This window comes from Aquarana catesbeiana, linkage group LG01 (assembly GCF_042186555.1).
Source record: "Aquarana catesbeiana isolate 2022-GZ linkage group LG01, ASM4218655v1, whole genome shotgun sequence".
Lineage (NCBI taxonomy): Eukaryota > Metazoa > Chordata > Amphibia > Anura > Ranidae > Aquarana > Aquarana catesbeiana.
The window spans coordinates 835398582-835414174 of NC_133324.1; the positions used below are offsets into that span (position 1 = coordinate 835398582).

General features: G+C 41.1%; 1 protein-coding gene across 1 annotated transcript in view; it reads right to left on the bottom strand.

Annotated features, from left to right (window-relative positions):
* Nucleotides 1-3857: 3857 nt before the first annotated feature.
* The window catches only part of NSUN7 (NOP2/Sun RNA methyltransferase family member 7), a 164597-nt gene continuing 152861 nt past the window's right edge, over nucleotides 3858-15593 (bottom strand). The window contains exons 9-12 of the mRNA XM_073608536.1: nucleotides 13184-13285; nucleotides 12360-12477; nucleotides 11804-11927; nucleotides 3858-6512 (exon numbers count right to left, since the gene is read on the bottom strand). Coding sequence (XP_073464637.1) covers nucleotides 5874-6512; nucleotides 11804-11927; nucleotides 12360-12477; nucleotides 13184-13285 — 983 coding nt within the window. The 3' untranslated portion in view covers nucleotides 3858-5873. The remainder of the gene's footprint in view (nucleotides 6513-11803; nucleotides 11928-12359; nucleotides 12478-13183; nucleotides 13286-15593) is intronic.

Sequence of the window (15593 nt, forward strand, 5' to 3'; positions counted from 1 at the left end):
TGTGGATTGTAGGCTGGTGGTGGGTGTTATATTTTGAATATGTGCCTTTTTAATATTATGTTGGAATGCTTTGTAAGAATAATGACTGTTAAGTATGTTTCTAAATTCTTGCAGATAAAAATGTGGGCTGGTGGGTGAGTAGTTGTATGAAATGTTACCCATTGTACACTGAAAGTAAAGCTGTGTCCACTCTAAGGTTTAGACAAATTTTAGATTGTAAGCTCCTATGAGCAGGGCCCTTAAAACCCAATTGCTAACTCATTTGCTAAATGTAGCACCATATATACTGTAGCAAAGAGGAGGTGCTGCTCATTTGCCGGGTAAGTGTAGGATATGTACTTGTGCTTACTTAATGTGGGGGCAGATGTGATACTAAGATTTGGTTCATTGATTTGTTTGGCATCACCACACAGCTGCTTCTGGCCCATGTGGACACATCGCTTCCTGCATTTGTTCTGCTGATGTAAATCAGTAAGGACTATGCAAATATAAATGAAAGCTCATTTCTATTAAAATATATATGACTTGTTTCACAGTTGGGCGACTTTTCCAGCAAATTTGGACCTCCGAGTTGCATGACAAGTTGTACCCCATGATTCTCAATGATAATCATTCATATCTGTGCTACTTCAAGTTGGAACAACTTCAAAGTAGTCCCTGTACTACTTTGGTGTGACTTTTATGTGACTTGAGGTACCTATGGCACAATATTACACAGGCATTCCCAGAAGTTGGAGCCAAGTTGCAGCAGCAAAGAGACAGCAAAATAGTGTGACTTTCAGGTCGTAGCAGTGTAAAGGAGATTCATGGATAATACCTTTAAATTAGGCGCTATTCTCACTTGTGCATCCTGCAAGTAGGTCAGATTCATCCCTGCACTACTTTGGTTTGACTTTGAAGCGACTTGAGGTCCATATACCGCAAGATTACACAGGTATTGGTCGCACAAGTGCAAATGGGGCCTAATTCAAAGGGGTTATCAATGAATCTCACTAGGTTCCTTTCACACTTGACCAACTTTTCACAGCAGCGGGAGAAGTAGGCGGTGGCGGGAGAGATGGCGACAGAAGACTTCTCCCCCCCGCTTCTTCCTCCATCTTCCTCTGCTTCTTCCTCTGGTCTTCTCCTTCTTCCTCCGGCTTCTTCTTCCTCTGCTTCGTCCTCCGGTCTTTCTCCTCCGCCACTCCCGCTGAACATTCAAAAAACAAATCTCCTCCGATGCTGCGATGGGGTGCATGTGTCACTTCAAGACCCCGCCCCTTGTGATTTCACCGCATGGGGCATGATGGATCAGTGATGTCACAAGGGGGTGGGCTCTCCTGCTGACATCATCCGGCGGCCACGGCCCATAGTTACATATGATATGTGCGCTATGGAAGCGGACAGATCGGCTGGCCACAGCGTCGGAGGAGGTTCGTTGTTTTCATATTCAGCAAGTTGGTGGCGGGAGCAGTGGAGGAGAAAGACTGGAGGACGAAGCGGGGGAAGAAGAAGCTGGAGGAAGATGGAGAAGACCAGAGGAAGAAGCGGCGGAAGATGGAGGAAGAAGCGGGGGAAGAAGAAGCTGGAGGAAGAAGCGGAGGAAGATGAAGGAAGAAGCGGGGGAAGAAGAAGCTGGAGGAAGAAGGAGAAAACCGAAGGAAGAACGGAGGGAGATGGAGGAAGAACCGGGGGAAAGAAGACATTTTTAATAAAGGCATTGTCAAAAACGGGCTATTGTCTTTTGTCACATTTCACTGCTTTTTTTGGTGAATGGGTAGGGGTACAATGTACCTGATACCCATTCACATAGGGGGAGGGCCGGGATCTGGGGGCCCCCTTGTTAAAGGGGGCTTCCATATTCCGATAGGCCCCACGCCTGCAGACCCCCACAACCACCGGGCAAGGTTGTGGGGATGAGGCCCTTGTCCCCATCAACATGGGGACAAGGTGCTTTGGGGGGACTTCAAAGCACCCTCCCCATGTTGAGGGCATGTGGCTTGATATGGTTCAGAAGGGGGGGGGCACTCGCTCGTCCCTTCCCTTTCCTGACCTGCCAGGTTGTGTGCTCGGATAAGGGTCTGGTATGGATTTTGGGGGGGAACACCACCCCATTTTTTAAAAAATTTTGGCATGGAGTTCCACTTAATATCCATACCAGACACCAAGGACCTGGTATGGACTGGTTGGGGGAACCCATGCTGTTTTTTCTTTGATTTTTACTCTATATTGCTGGGAACTGGCAATTCATTACAGCCACAAGTAATTTTAAATGACATTTTTTCCTTTAAAAATCTCATTTTACTGCGGTACAGTAATAAGCACGGCAAAAATGCGCTACTTTACAGGCATACTATAGACACCCCCCAGGCACGATATTTAAAGGAATTTTTTATTTTTATTGTTTCACTTTAAGCATTATTAAAATCACTGCTCCTGAAAAAATGGCCATTTTAAAAACATTTTATCCAATTGATACATGTCCCCCATACACTTTTTATGGCAAAGAACTTGCATATATATGATTGTTAAATCCGTGCTTAGGAAATATTCCTGGGCTGCTACCTACCCCTGGAGATCCCTGGTAAGAGGGATATAGATTGTGTAAAGTATGTTTGGTTTTGGGGTAGATGGCACTGCCCTCCAATTAGATAATAATGTGGGTAGAGATGTATTTATGTCCTACTATAGTATAACGTGTGCTACTGTGATTATTAGTTAGAATACACTCCCTATTGGGTGATTTTAAAATCCTCTCCACATTTGGGTCGCTCTTCCCAGGGGTCAGCAAACAGGGGATATGTGTACAATAAGTAATTACTGCTTGGTCAAACCTCCCTATATAAGCTCTTATGAGGAAGATGGTCCTTAGAGTAGGCAGAGTTGTGATAAATACCCTATAAAGTGATCCTAACTGCTGTCACCCTTCTATGGGTGAGTTTGCAAATTTGTGATAAATAACCTAAAAAAGTGATCCAAACATCTCTCACTGCCCGCCCCGCATCTCTGCTCTCCTGCCCTCACTGGACCAGTGTTGCCAGCCTGCCACCAATGCAGCGACAATGCACATTTGGTGGCACTGGCTGGCATGGCAAGTGACAATCTGCAAATGGTGGCAAGTGCCAATCTGCAAATGGTGGCAGGTGACGTGGCAAGTGACAATCTGCAAATGGTGGCAGGTGACGTGGCAAGTGACAATCCACATCTAGTGGAAGGTGACGGTGGCAAGTTAAAAAGCTGCATCTGGCGACAGGCGATAGTGGCAAGTGACAAGCCCAGGGCTCCCACTGATTCTGCATTATGGTGAGTTGAACCACTTCATTGTATATTACAATGTAACAATAGAAACAATGCGCTTCAATCACCCTGACACCATATCAACGATGGTGCCATGATGATTGAAACGCCAACACCAGCCTTCCTTTGCCCGCAAAAAATTGCTTACCACCAATGTGCCAACACCCTCAGGTTGGTGTCTGCTGCTATGGGCTCTAGCCCCAGATCTTTTGCAGACCTAGCAACGCCCCTGCCTTCCAGCATGTCTTATACAGCATCATCAACTTTTTGGCTCCACAGTGATCAAACTCCCTCAGATTGCTTAAACTTCCAAACAGCATGAGTTGGAACTTATCATAAGCGGGGGGGGTCGTCATCAAATTGGAAGCCAAGTATTAGGGACAGTAATTTACTGTGTGGGCTTATCATCATGAAAGTGTGCAAGGTACAGTTTACATCTTATTGTGAAAGAAATGCTTTTCTACTCTACTCTACTTATGTATTAATATAGCAAGCTCTTTAATTAACAATCCAAAATGGGAAAAATTACTTCTAATTTACTTTTCCTTTGTTAGAAACATTGAAAGGTGTCCAGTTTAAAATATATTTTGAGAACTTTTATTAGTAATTGTACTGACATCAGATATGTATTTTACATTTTATGACAAATCAGTGACAGTATAATTATAACTTTACAAGAGGAGACGAATGTAAGCCACAAATTCTGTTGCTAGGACCTTGCAGAGTATTTAAAGTTGTGTCCATTACACATCATATATACAGCACTCCCACACCGCCCCTTCCCATTGGAACGAATGGGCCGCGCTTCGGAAGCGCATGAAAAGTGCTTCGGAAGCGCATGAAAAGTGCTTCGGAAGCGTCACAACATGGGCAGTTTTAACCCTTTCTCCGGCCACTAGCGGGGGTTAAAAGCGCCCCGCTAGCAGCCGAAAAGCGCTGATAAAAGGATGGTAAAGCACAGCTAAAACGAGCGGCCTTATATTTGTTATGTTCCTATTCACATAGCATAACTTTAAAAAATATTTTAAAATCGATGCTTACAGTGCACCTGGAAAGTATTCACAACGCTTCACTTTTTTCACATTTTGTTATGTTACAGCCTTATTCCAAAATGAATTAAATTAATAATTTTTCTGAAAATTCTACAAACAATACCCCATAATGACAACGTGAAAGAAGTTTGTTTGAAATCTTTGCAAATTTATTAAAAATAAAAAACTAAAAAATCCCAATGTACATAAGTATTCACAGCTTTTGCTCAATACTTTGTTAAAGCACCTTTGGCACCAATTACAGCCGGTGTCATTATGGGGTATTGTTTGGGGAATTTTGAGTAAAATAATGAATTTAATCCATTTTGGAATAAGGCTGTAACATAATAAAATGTGGAAAATGTGAAGCACTGTGAATACTTTCCGGATGCACTGTACATGCTCTTTTTTAAGAAATCCACGACTGAAAAGATCTAGATGTTGTCCTATGAAAAGATATAATAAAATATTTACAAAAATGTGGGGGGGGGGGATCACTTTTGTGAGAAACTGTATGTATGTATATATGTATATATATATATATATATATATATATATATATATATATATATATATATATGGATTTGTATCTTTCAAGGAAAGATGCCTATGACGAAACCTACCATCGGCAGTCATGCTGGCTCTAATGCCACACAAGGTATTAACAAGTATTTCTGCAAGATTCATAGTAGCAAAAGAGCTGATGATATTTGATTATGTCATCAAAGACATGGCTAGTAACATTATAATAATATTGATAGAAAACACTAGTTGTTCTCCTAAATATTTAAAAAAAAACACATCAAAAAGACTATTCCCCTACAAAGGATTTTAGGTAACAATAAAGTGTACATTAACAGTTTATCCCTGAAAATTACTGCACAATAATTAGGTAATTTATTTATAGTATAGATAGTGTGTACTACATAGGTGTGCACAGCCTATTGCATTATAGTGTGCACCTCAAAGCTAAAACACATATGTGTGTGTGTGTATATATAGGGCAGTAGCGTAATGGACGATGTCAGTAGGGCAGAGGTTGGTGTCAGTACAGCATTGGACGGTGTCAGTAGTTTATTTTTATTATTTTTTTTTTATTACAACTTATTTACAATTTGTATTATTTTGTGCAATAATTTATTATCATTTTTTTAAACATTTTTTTAGGAGCCTCGAGGGGGGGGGGGGCTTGGTGAAAGATGTCTCACTTTTGAGAAAGAGAAAGTGACTGAGGACAAAGGTTCCCCAGTCTCTTTCTCTGCAGTGAAGCAGCAGGAGAAATCTGCGCAGCACAGCATGATTAGGGTGTGCCCAGGCACCCTCTGTGTGCACGCCTATGGTGTACTACTACATTGTAGCATGGTAGAACCCAATTTTAAGATAAATGGATTGGTCTATTTAAAGAAGGACAAAATGATATGCAAATATTAGTTGATACAAACTGAATACTAACTACAAGACATAAAAAAAAACACTAATTTAAGATACAAAAAAAATTAGTCGTAAATGTTTGTCATAGTATTAAATAAAAGCATTAAAAAAAAAAAGTAGCAAAACAACAGTTGTTCAATGCCAGGGCTTGGGATGTTGGACTGCGGTCCATGGTGTGCTTTCCTTGGTCTTACCGATAAAAGGTACAGTTGAAATAAAGGGATTTTGGGGACTGCTCCTGATGCCTGAATGCCAGCGCTGGTGATGATAATGGACTGGACTGCGGTTCTTGACCTCAGGTGGAGAACTGTATTGGAACGGAGAGGTCACTGGAGGCAGCATAATCTGGACCGGCTTCAATGGGATCATCTTATCTTCTGGCTTTGATCTGATGGCACTTGTCTGTCGATCTTTGGACAAGAAAGAGAAGTTACCTGGATTCTTCATTGGTATGGACACAGTGGGAATGAGACTCTGCTTTGCTGCCTTTGTAAACTGTAAAGTGTTAGTATGGTTTTTGTTTTTGTAAGAAGTTTGGTTATGTTGTTCTTTTGGTGTTCTTGGGCTCATCAAATTATTTTCACGGTTTATGAACTCATTGATCTTTGACTGAGCATTTGAAGTGGCTGGGGTGGTTTTATAATTTTGTGTTTTTGATTTCTTCTTTTTGTCATTTTTTCTTGGAGATTTTGCAACCCGAATGCCACTAAGCAGTCCCTTAGCAGCAGCCTGAGCCAAAACATCTTGAGGGGAGACAGACTTAGAAGGATACATCTAGAATGGAAGCAGACATTGTAAAGAAAGTCACCTTGGTTATCAGAAAAAAAATAGTCTGCTTCTTAAATAGAATGGAGATAAGAACATGGTGAAAGTGTTGAATATACGTTGAACGGTCTTTTTTCACAATGCTTTTAAGATCACCACACAACTCAAATATAAAACAATATAAACAAATGTATCTCAGTCCCTAACTCCAAATGTATGACACAGGGCTTTTTTTCAGCGGGAAAGCGGGGGAACGCAGTTCCGGCACCTGAAGCACTGAATGTATGTAATAGAATGGGGTGTGGGGTGTGCTGGAGGGTCTATTGATGTTGGCTGCTGGAGGATCTATTGTCACAGGTGGGGATCTGATTTTGTGTGAGGGTCTATTGCTGCTGATGGGGAATCTATTGTTGATGGGGGGTCTTATGTTGTTGGAAGGGAGCTACTGTTGAGGGAGAGGTCTATTTTTACTGGCTGCTAAAGGATCTATTGATGCTGGCTGCTGGGAGATCTGTTGTTGCTGCTGGGGGGTCTAATAGTGCTTGGGTGGATATTTTGTTACTTGGTGTGATATTTTGTTGTGGATAGTTCACTGTTGCTGCAGGGAATCTATTGTTGTTGGGGTGAAGTCCACTGTTGCTGGGGGAGCCTATTGTTGTGTGGGGATCTATTGCTGGGATTCTATTCCTGGCTGCAGGGGATCTATTTTACTGCTTTTCTTTTTATCATTAACATGTTCCATACAAATGATTTAGCACCACAAAATGATACTTGGTTTTGTATTCTCTAAAAGGGGCAGTACTGGTAGGTGGGTAGGGGTAGGGGTTGGAATCAAGGGACGTGGTCAGAGGTGGGTAGGGGGCAGAGACAAGGGGTGACTCAGACGGGGGGAGTTCCTGCACCTATTCTCTGAGAAAAAAAGCCCTGATGTCAGATATTGTTTAAGAGAACTGGTCATGATAAAACTAATGCAAGGACGATTGCTGCCTTGTCAATGTTTTGGCCTCACACAGTGCATACTGTGTAGCACAGTCTCTCCCTTTCAGTATAAGAATCAGACAGACAATGCAAATGAAGGCAAATGCAAATCATCCATCAGAAATTCTGTACATTTTTAATAACTGAAATGATTGAGAATTTTTGCAAAAGCCCAGCTCTGACTGGTTCTCTAGGATCTCCCAAAAAGTATTGCAAATTAACCTTTAAAATCAATATGTTATTAACATTTTACATCCCACAGCACTGGGTAATCAGAGAAAGCCCCAAGATTATTCATGTTTGTTAGCACCCATTCTAACCATTTCATTGAGGTAACAAGTGGCAAAACCTGCACAGTAATTCATCAACTACATTAACTAGTATTTTGTGGTGACATTCTTGTCGCTACTGTTACAGTAGAGGGAAATGCATCTGCACAACACACCTAGCATACATTGAGGGGTGCTGCGTTAAAAGAAAAACAAATTGGTTGATTTTTGGGCCATGTGCAGGACATTAATATTAAATGCACTACCATAATGCTTGTGCAATAATGCATGAGCATTAAAGGAGAAGTATAGCCAAAACTCGTTTGGTTGTGCTTCTATGGATCACAGGAGTGCAGCTCGTTTTGCACTCATGTGACCCAATTTCAGCAGAGAGTGGACTGAAGTCCGCTCTCTGCTGACGTCACGGATGTCAGTCCCGGTACCGCGTCATCCTGACCACGGAGTCTGGATCTGCCAGGTGCCCGGACTGACACCTGGGCTCAGCCTCTCAGCGAGCCCCAGACTGACTGTGACTGACAGTCTGCAGCTCTCTGCTCATGGAGCTCTGAAAACCGAGCGATCGGCGGTGGTCGATCACTCGGTTCTCAATGTGGAGGCGCTAGGGGACAGATACAGCATTGGACCCATGCTGCATCCACCTAGGTAAGTATTAACAATAAAAAAAAAAATCCTTTACTTCTCTTTTAAGGCACCGCAAAAGCCTAAAAAATGTGAATGCTTCCTAAGTATTGATACTGTAAGTTTTAATTGACACAAAAAATGCAATGCATATCATTTTTAGAGATCCCTTATGATTTTTCTTTATTAACGACTAAAAGTCCCTTTTGGATGTGCGCCATATATAATATATTATTTGCTAAAATTATAAACAATTTTCAGCAAAATGAACCAACTGAACCTGTCAGATAGACCTTTCGGGAAATATGCCAACAGCTTAGAAACTATTTTCTACAAAACATATTAAAATAATCCTGTCAACATCTTAAATTATGCATGTCCTGTATTGGGTTCGGCTAGAATAAAACATCCAAGCAAAAAAAAAAAAAAGAAACAGCTTCCTCTTCCATATAGAATATTTCAATTTGTGTGTCAGCTTATAAATATAAATAATAGACACCAGAGGACCACAGAATCTTTCCCCCTCTCAGGACTTCCTTGGTATTTATTACTAGCCTCCTAATGACTGCAGGCATGTTAGTACTATATAGAAGGTTCTTGTTAGGGATGAAACAAAAACACAATTTCACTTCTTGTAGTCTTCTCTTACAATAAATAAGGGCTACAAAAATACAATAAAAAACAAAAAAAAATTTTTTTTTTTTACTTTCTCAAAACAATTTTAAAAAACAAAAAAATGTGTATTCATCAGTTTAGGCTGATATGTATTTTGCTACATATTTTTGGTAAAAAAAAGCCCCAATAAGTGTATATTGATTGGTTTGCGCAAAAGTTATCGCTTCTACAAAATAGGGGATAGATTTATGGCATTTTTATTATTATTATTTTTTTTACTAGTAATGGAGGCGATCAGGGATTTTTTAGCAGGACTGAGGCATTGCGGCGGATAGATCCGACACCTGACATTTTTTATACTTTTTTTTGGAACCAGTGACTTTATTACAGTAACCACTTAAGGACCGAGCCTCTTTTTGAGATGTGTTGTTTACAAGTTAAAAACATTTTTTTTGCTAGAAAATTACTTAGAACCCCAAACATACATTTTTTTTCTAACACCCTAGAGAATAAAATGGCGGTTGTTGCAATACTTTCTGTCGCACCGTATTTGTGCAATGGTCTTACAAGCGCACTTTTTTTGGAAAAAGTACACTTTTTTTTAATTAAAAAAAAGGACAACAGTAAAGTTAGCCCAATTTTTTTTTATATTGTGAAAGATAATGTTATGCCAAGTAAATTGATACCCAACATGTCACGCTTCAAAATTGCGCCTGCTCGTGGAATGGCGACAAACTTTTACTCTTAAAAATCTCCATAGGCGAAGTTTAAAAAGATCTACAGGTTGCATGTTTTAAGTTGCAGAGGAGGTCGAGGGCTAGAATTATTGCTCTCGCTCTACTGATCACGGAGATACCTCATATGTGTGGTTTGAACACTGTTTTTATATGCTGGCACCACTCACGTATGCGTTCGCTTCTGCACGCGAGCTTGGGCGCGTTTAAAAAAAAAATGTTTTTCTTATTTATTTTACCTTTTATTTTTACACTGTCTTTAAAAAAAAAAAAAAAAATTCTGTCACTCTTATTCCTAGTACAAGGAATGTAAACATCCCTTGTAATAGAAAAAAAGCATGTCAGGACCTCTTAAATATGAGATCTGGGGTCCTTAGATCTCATATTTACACTAAAATGCAATAAATAAAAAAATTGTCATTTAAATTTTTTTTTTAAATGGCCCTTTAAGAGCTATGGGTGGAAGTGAAGTTTTGACTTTGCTTCCATCCTGCAATGTTATGGAGACGGGTGGGGGCCATCTTCCCCTCATTTGTCTCCATGCCCAGCAAGGGTGAAGATCCGATCGCCTCCGCCGATGCCGACGGCTCCGGTAAGCAGCAGAGGGAACCAGAGCGTGGCGGGAGGTGGGGGGGCCTCTCCCACCGCCGATAAAAGTGATTATCCACTATACACATACAGTATCTCACAAAAGTGAGCACACCCCTAAGTGAAAATGTTCAAATTGGGCCCAATTAGCCATTTTCCCTCCCCGGTGTCATGTGACTCGTTAGTGTTACATGGTCTCAGGTGTGAATGGGGTGCAGGTGTGTTAAATTTGGTGTTAATCACTCTCACTCTCTCATACTGGTCACTGGAAGTTCAACATGGCACCTCATGGCAAAGAACTCTCCGAGAATCTGAAAAAAATAATTTTGCTCTACATAAAGATGGCCTAGGCCAGTGGTGTCCAAACTATGGCCCTCCAGTTGTTAAGGAACTACAACTCCCATCATGCCTAGTCATGTCTGTGAATGTCAGAGTTTTACAATGCCTCATGGGAAGTGTAGTTCCGCAACAGCTGGAGGGCCGTAGTTTGGACACCCCTGGCCTAGGCTATAAGAAGATTGCCAAGACCCTGAAACTGAGCTGACCAGAAGGAAGCCTCTATTAAAGATGATGCACAAGAAAGCCCAAAAACAGTTTGCTGAAGACAAGCAGACTAAGGACATGGATTACTTTAACCATGTCCTGTGGTCTGATGAGACCAAGATAGACTATTTGGTTCAGATGGTGTTAAGCGTGTATGGCGGCAACCAGGTGAGGAGTACAAGGACAAGTGTGTCTTGCCTACAGTCAAGCATGGTGGTGTGAGTGTCATGGTCTGGGACTGCATGAGTGCTGCTGGCACTGGAGAGCTACAGTTCATTGAGGGAACCATGAATGCCAACATGTAATGTGACATACTGAAGCAGAGCATGATCCCCTCCCTTCGGACCGGGCCGCAGGGCAGTATTCCAACATAACGACCCCAAACATACCTCCAAGAGGACCACTGCCTTGCTAAAGAAGCTGAGGGTAAAGGTGATGGACTGGCCAAGCATGTCTCCAGACCTAAACCCTATTGAGCATCTGTGGGGCATCCTCAAATGGAAGGTGGAGGAGCGCAAGGTCTCCAACATCCACCAGCTCTGTGATGTCGTCATGGAGGAGTGGAAGAGGACTCCAGTGGCATCCTGTGAAGCTCTGGTGAACTCCACGCCCAAGAGGGTTAAGGTAGTGCTGGAAAAAAATGGTGGCCACACAAAATATTGACATTTTGGGCCCAACTTTTTTTCACTTTTGTTGACGATGGTTTAGACATTAATGGCTGTGTGTTGCGTTATTTTGAAGGGACAGCAAATTTACACTGTTATACAAGCTGTACACTCACTACTTTTAAATGTGAGGGGTGTACTCACTTTTGTGAGAGATATATATATATATATATATATATATATATATATATATATATATATACACACACACACACAAACACACCAAGTTTTATTATGTTTTTATAAAATATTATTTATAGTTCTCTCACCTCTCTTGTCATGACAGCAAGAAAACAGCCATTGCAATTATCCGATGGTTCCATTTTGAAGAATTTATCACACGCAGTTTCTATTTCTGCTGGAGGGCAAACTGAAATAACAGGTGGGCTCAGCCTGCAAAAAAACATCATGAAAATAGTACAATAGCAGAACCGTATTGTGAAAAGATTATTAATCATCTCATAAGTGTTTTAGAATCACAAATTGCCCAAAGAGCTCAGTGCCTTGTGGTCTTTAGTAAAATATGAAGCCAAAGTCATCTATTCTTGGAAGGTACTTATACCTAATGAATTCGTTGTTACTCCAACAGGTAAATTTTAGGCAAATTTACAGTAGTTGAATTTAGGAACCCACCCATAGTGCCCTGTGTACCCTCCCCCTGGCGAACAGTCTCAGCCCTGGCTGACTTGTGCTTGTTGGGTCCTACCCTAAATTTCCTTGCCCAGTATGGAATATAATAACTAGCAGAAACGTTTATCCTTGATTTAAAAGTGAGTTTTGGTGAAATAATCAAAATAACACATGCAGGTGCTAACAATGTTTTACCTGTATGGCTGCACTTTGGTTCCATCCATCTTGAACTGAAGGGCCTGGCTGATGACATTTTCATTCTCCTCTTGATATGCTGAGCGTGTACAGTATACAATAGTATGAACTTTATTAACTGGAAGGAGAAGACACAATAAATAAGCAGAAGACCTTTTACTGTAATAAATAAGATAATGTCAGTTAAAGCAGAATTCCAGTCAAACCCTAACTGCTCTTAAAAATGTCCCCTTCCCCCACCTAAAACCTATTTTGACTAAGCCGTGTCAGGCTGCTCCAGTCCTATCAGAGGATCTCCCGAGTGTCAAAAGGCGGTGGCTATATGGGAGATGAGAGAGCGCTCGACAATGGCTGTTATTGCCTGAGTGGTGACATCACCCATAGGCTTACTAGTTTGTGCTCCCTTCTCTCCCCTGCAGCTGGTGCTGGCTGACAGAAGGAAGCTGATTAAGTGACTAGACTGGAGGGGCCAGAAAAAGGGAGTGTATATATATAGTATCTCTTGCAGGTTAGTCAGAGTAGGTGCTAGGAGGAGTAATGGAGTATTTTTAAGAGTAGTTAGGATTTGACTGGAATTTTCATTTTCAAGCAACCTCAACAGGGAGCTGATGAGAGCAGGAAAGACAGGATGCAACATAACCAGGACAGATCCAGCAACTGTTGGCTGCATACAGCATCCTGGAGCCTAAAGATACCAGGGTACGGTGCCATTGTGTTAAGTTCAAAATGCCCAGTACATGAAAAGACAGGCAATATGCTTGTTGTAATCTTGGACAATATCGACACTCATCAAACAAAACAGTGTTAGAATACTGATCACCTACATTTCATAGCATGGTTCATCTCAGACAGCTGCTGTTTGGCCAGATCATTCAGTCTTTCAGCTGAAACAGACCCTTGAGAGAGATCCTGAAGCAGAGAGGTGTCTGTACAAGAGAATACATCCATTTGCTTATTTTATAGGAACATTAAACACAAATGCACATAAAAGCATCTTTAGCTGCACCTTTAATGTTGGAGGGATATGTTCGAAAATATTCCTTGATCAGCAGATGCTGATTGGTGTATTCTGACAGCAGCAGTCAGAATTTAACATCACACCTGGGAGGGGATTCCTCCATCCACCTCGTTGGCTAAATGAAAAAAAAAATCTAACAGTATACTGTATGCCCAGATTTACTTATGGGGAAGTCATTAGCAGTGGAGCTAAACAGCTGCAGCTTTGCTAACCAGTAACTAGCATTGAACCCCGAAAACAGTTTAAGACAGCTTCCTTCTGGGGCTTATGACAATTGGTTTTTGCTTTGATGCAGAAAAAAAGACTTTTGACTTAACTGTAAAACCCTTTTTTGAAGTTTATCACAGGACACATGGCTTTAAAATAATTTCTGTTTGGTTATATTACTGCCACCTTCAGGTGAATGGACACTGACACTCAAAGTAAGAAGCGGTCTGGCCTTATGTCATGTATATAACCCTCCACAATCCAGCAAGCTCCCAGTTTGGAGGTAATCAATAGGAGAACAGACACAAAGGGACAGAATCCCTGTGTCCTGTAATGCATTTCCAGAAAAGGATTTTGCAGGTAAGTAAAAAATCTTGTTTTCTTTATTGTTCATTCTAGGATATAGGGCTTTCTGATCAATATCATTAGGACATTCCCAAGCAATAGTATGGTGGGTGGGAAATGGCTACCTGAAGGACCCTATGTGTAAAATGTGCATCAGCCAATACTTGAACATCGGTATAGTACATTGTTCTTCCTGCCTGTGCTGGACATCCACAGTAAATCTACTGTGGGCAGGCGGCAGGAAGTAAAAGATGCTGTTGCTCAGAGATATGCCCTTATAGCTCAAACTATATCTAAACAATGTAAAGCCATTTTTTTTTGGCTGTTCAGGGATGGAACAAAAAGATGTCTTGATTAATGTGAATTGACAGCACTAGGTTCAGGTCCTGTGGTGCAAAAGGTTACAGAAGGTTACAGAAGGAGCTATGTACAAATGTCTTTACCAGCAAATGCAAAGACAACAGCTTTTGGAAAAGTGTAGCTAAAACCAAAATCTGGCCTCTAATAGCACTCAGAGTCAAATAATGATCCAACCCTGAATTAAGAAACCCTAAAATTTCCTTTTCACATGGTAAATCCTGTGAGAAGACAGCTTTCTAGCTGCTAGAATAATCAGTATGACAGTCTTAAAGTACCCTGTCATTTAACACCATAGTCTCATCAGCTGGGCAACCAAAGCCAGCTATTGTAAAGCAGGATGGAATACTGGATCCTGTGAAAGTAAATCCAGAGGTAATGAAAGAGCCCATGGAGAATCCACCGCTAACCTGGGTATGTCTGAGTACCATATCCTCCTTGGTCAATTTGAAGCAGTCAGAATTACTGGAATGTTCTCTACCTTTACCCTGCTCAGTACTCTGATGGGAAAAAGGACATATATCTGACTAAACTGAATTCACGCAGTTACCAGTGTGTCCAGTTTATTTTTTAACCTAGAAGTAAGCATATCCACATCCAGAGTCACTCACTTGTAAAATACTGTACCTGCTGAAACACTTCTGTGTGTAAAGACCATTCCCTTGGATCTAGCTGCTGGCGACTTTATAAGTCCACCTTCCAATCCTCAACCCCTAGAATGTGTACCACTAAGAGAAATGGAACATAACATTCCAACCAAGACAAAATGTAGAATGCCTTGTTGTACACTGCATAAATTCTTGTACCTCCATAATGACTTGCACATAAGACAGAAGTTTTATTGCCCAACTAGATGCTGACAGGATAACCCCAAAGCTGCAAATTACAGCATTGTAAGGATAGACAAATGACTCTGAGTTCTACTATGTTGATCAAAAGTCGAGACTCCCTTGCTGATCCATTGAAATCTTCTCAATATTTGTGGCCAATTTCTGCATTAACTGTTCTTTTAATAACAAAACATCCAGGTATCCTACATTCCAATAGAGGCTAAAACCTTGGTGAATACTCAAGGTGCTGAACTATCAAAAGGCAGAGCCACAAACTGGTAATGTTGCCCCTATACTGCAAAAGATAAGTAACACTGGTGAGGGGACATGCAAATAAGCATCCTTTATATCCACCAATGCTAGAAAATCTCCAATTTTCGAGTAAGCAATTACTGTCCAAAGTGACCCAATGCAAAACTTCTGTACCTGAAGGTACCGACTGAGCTCCTTTAAGTTGAGAATAGGACATACCTTGCC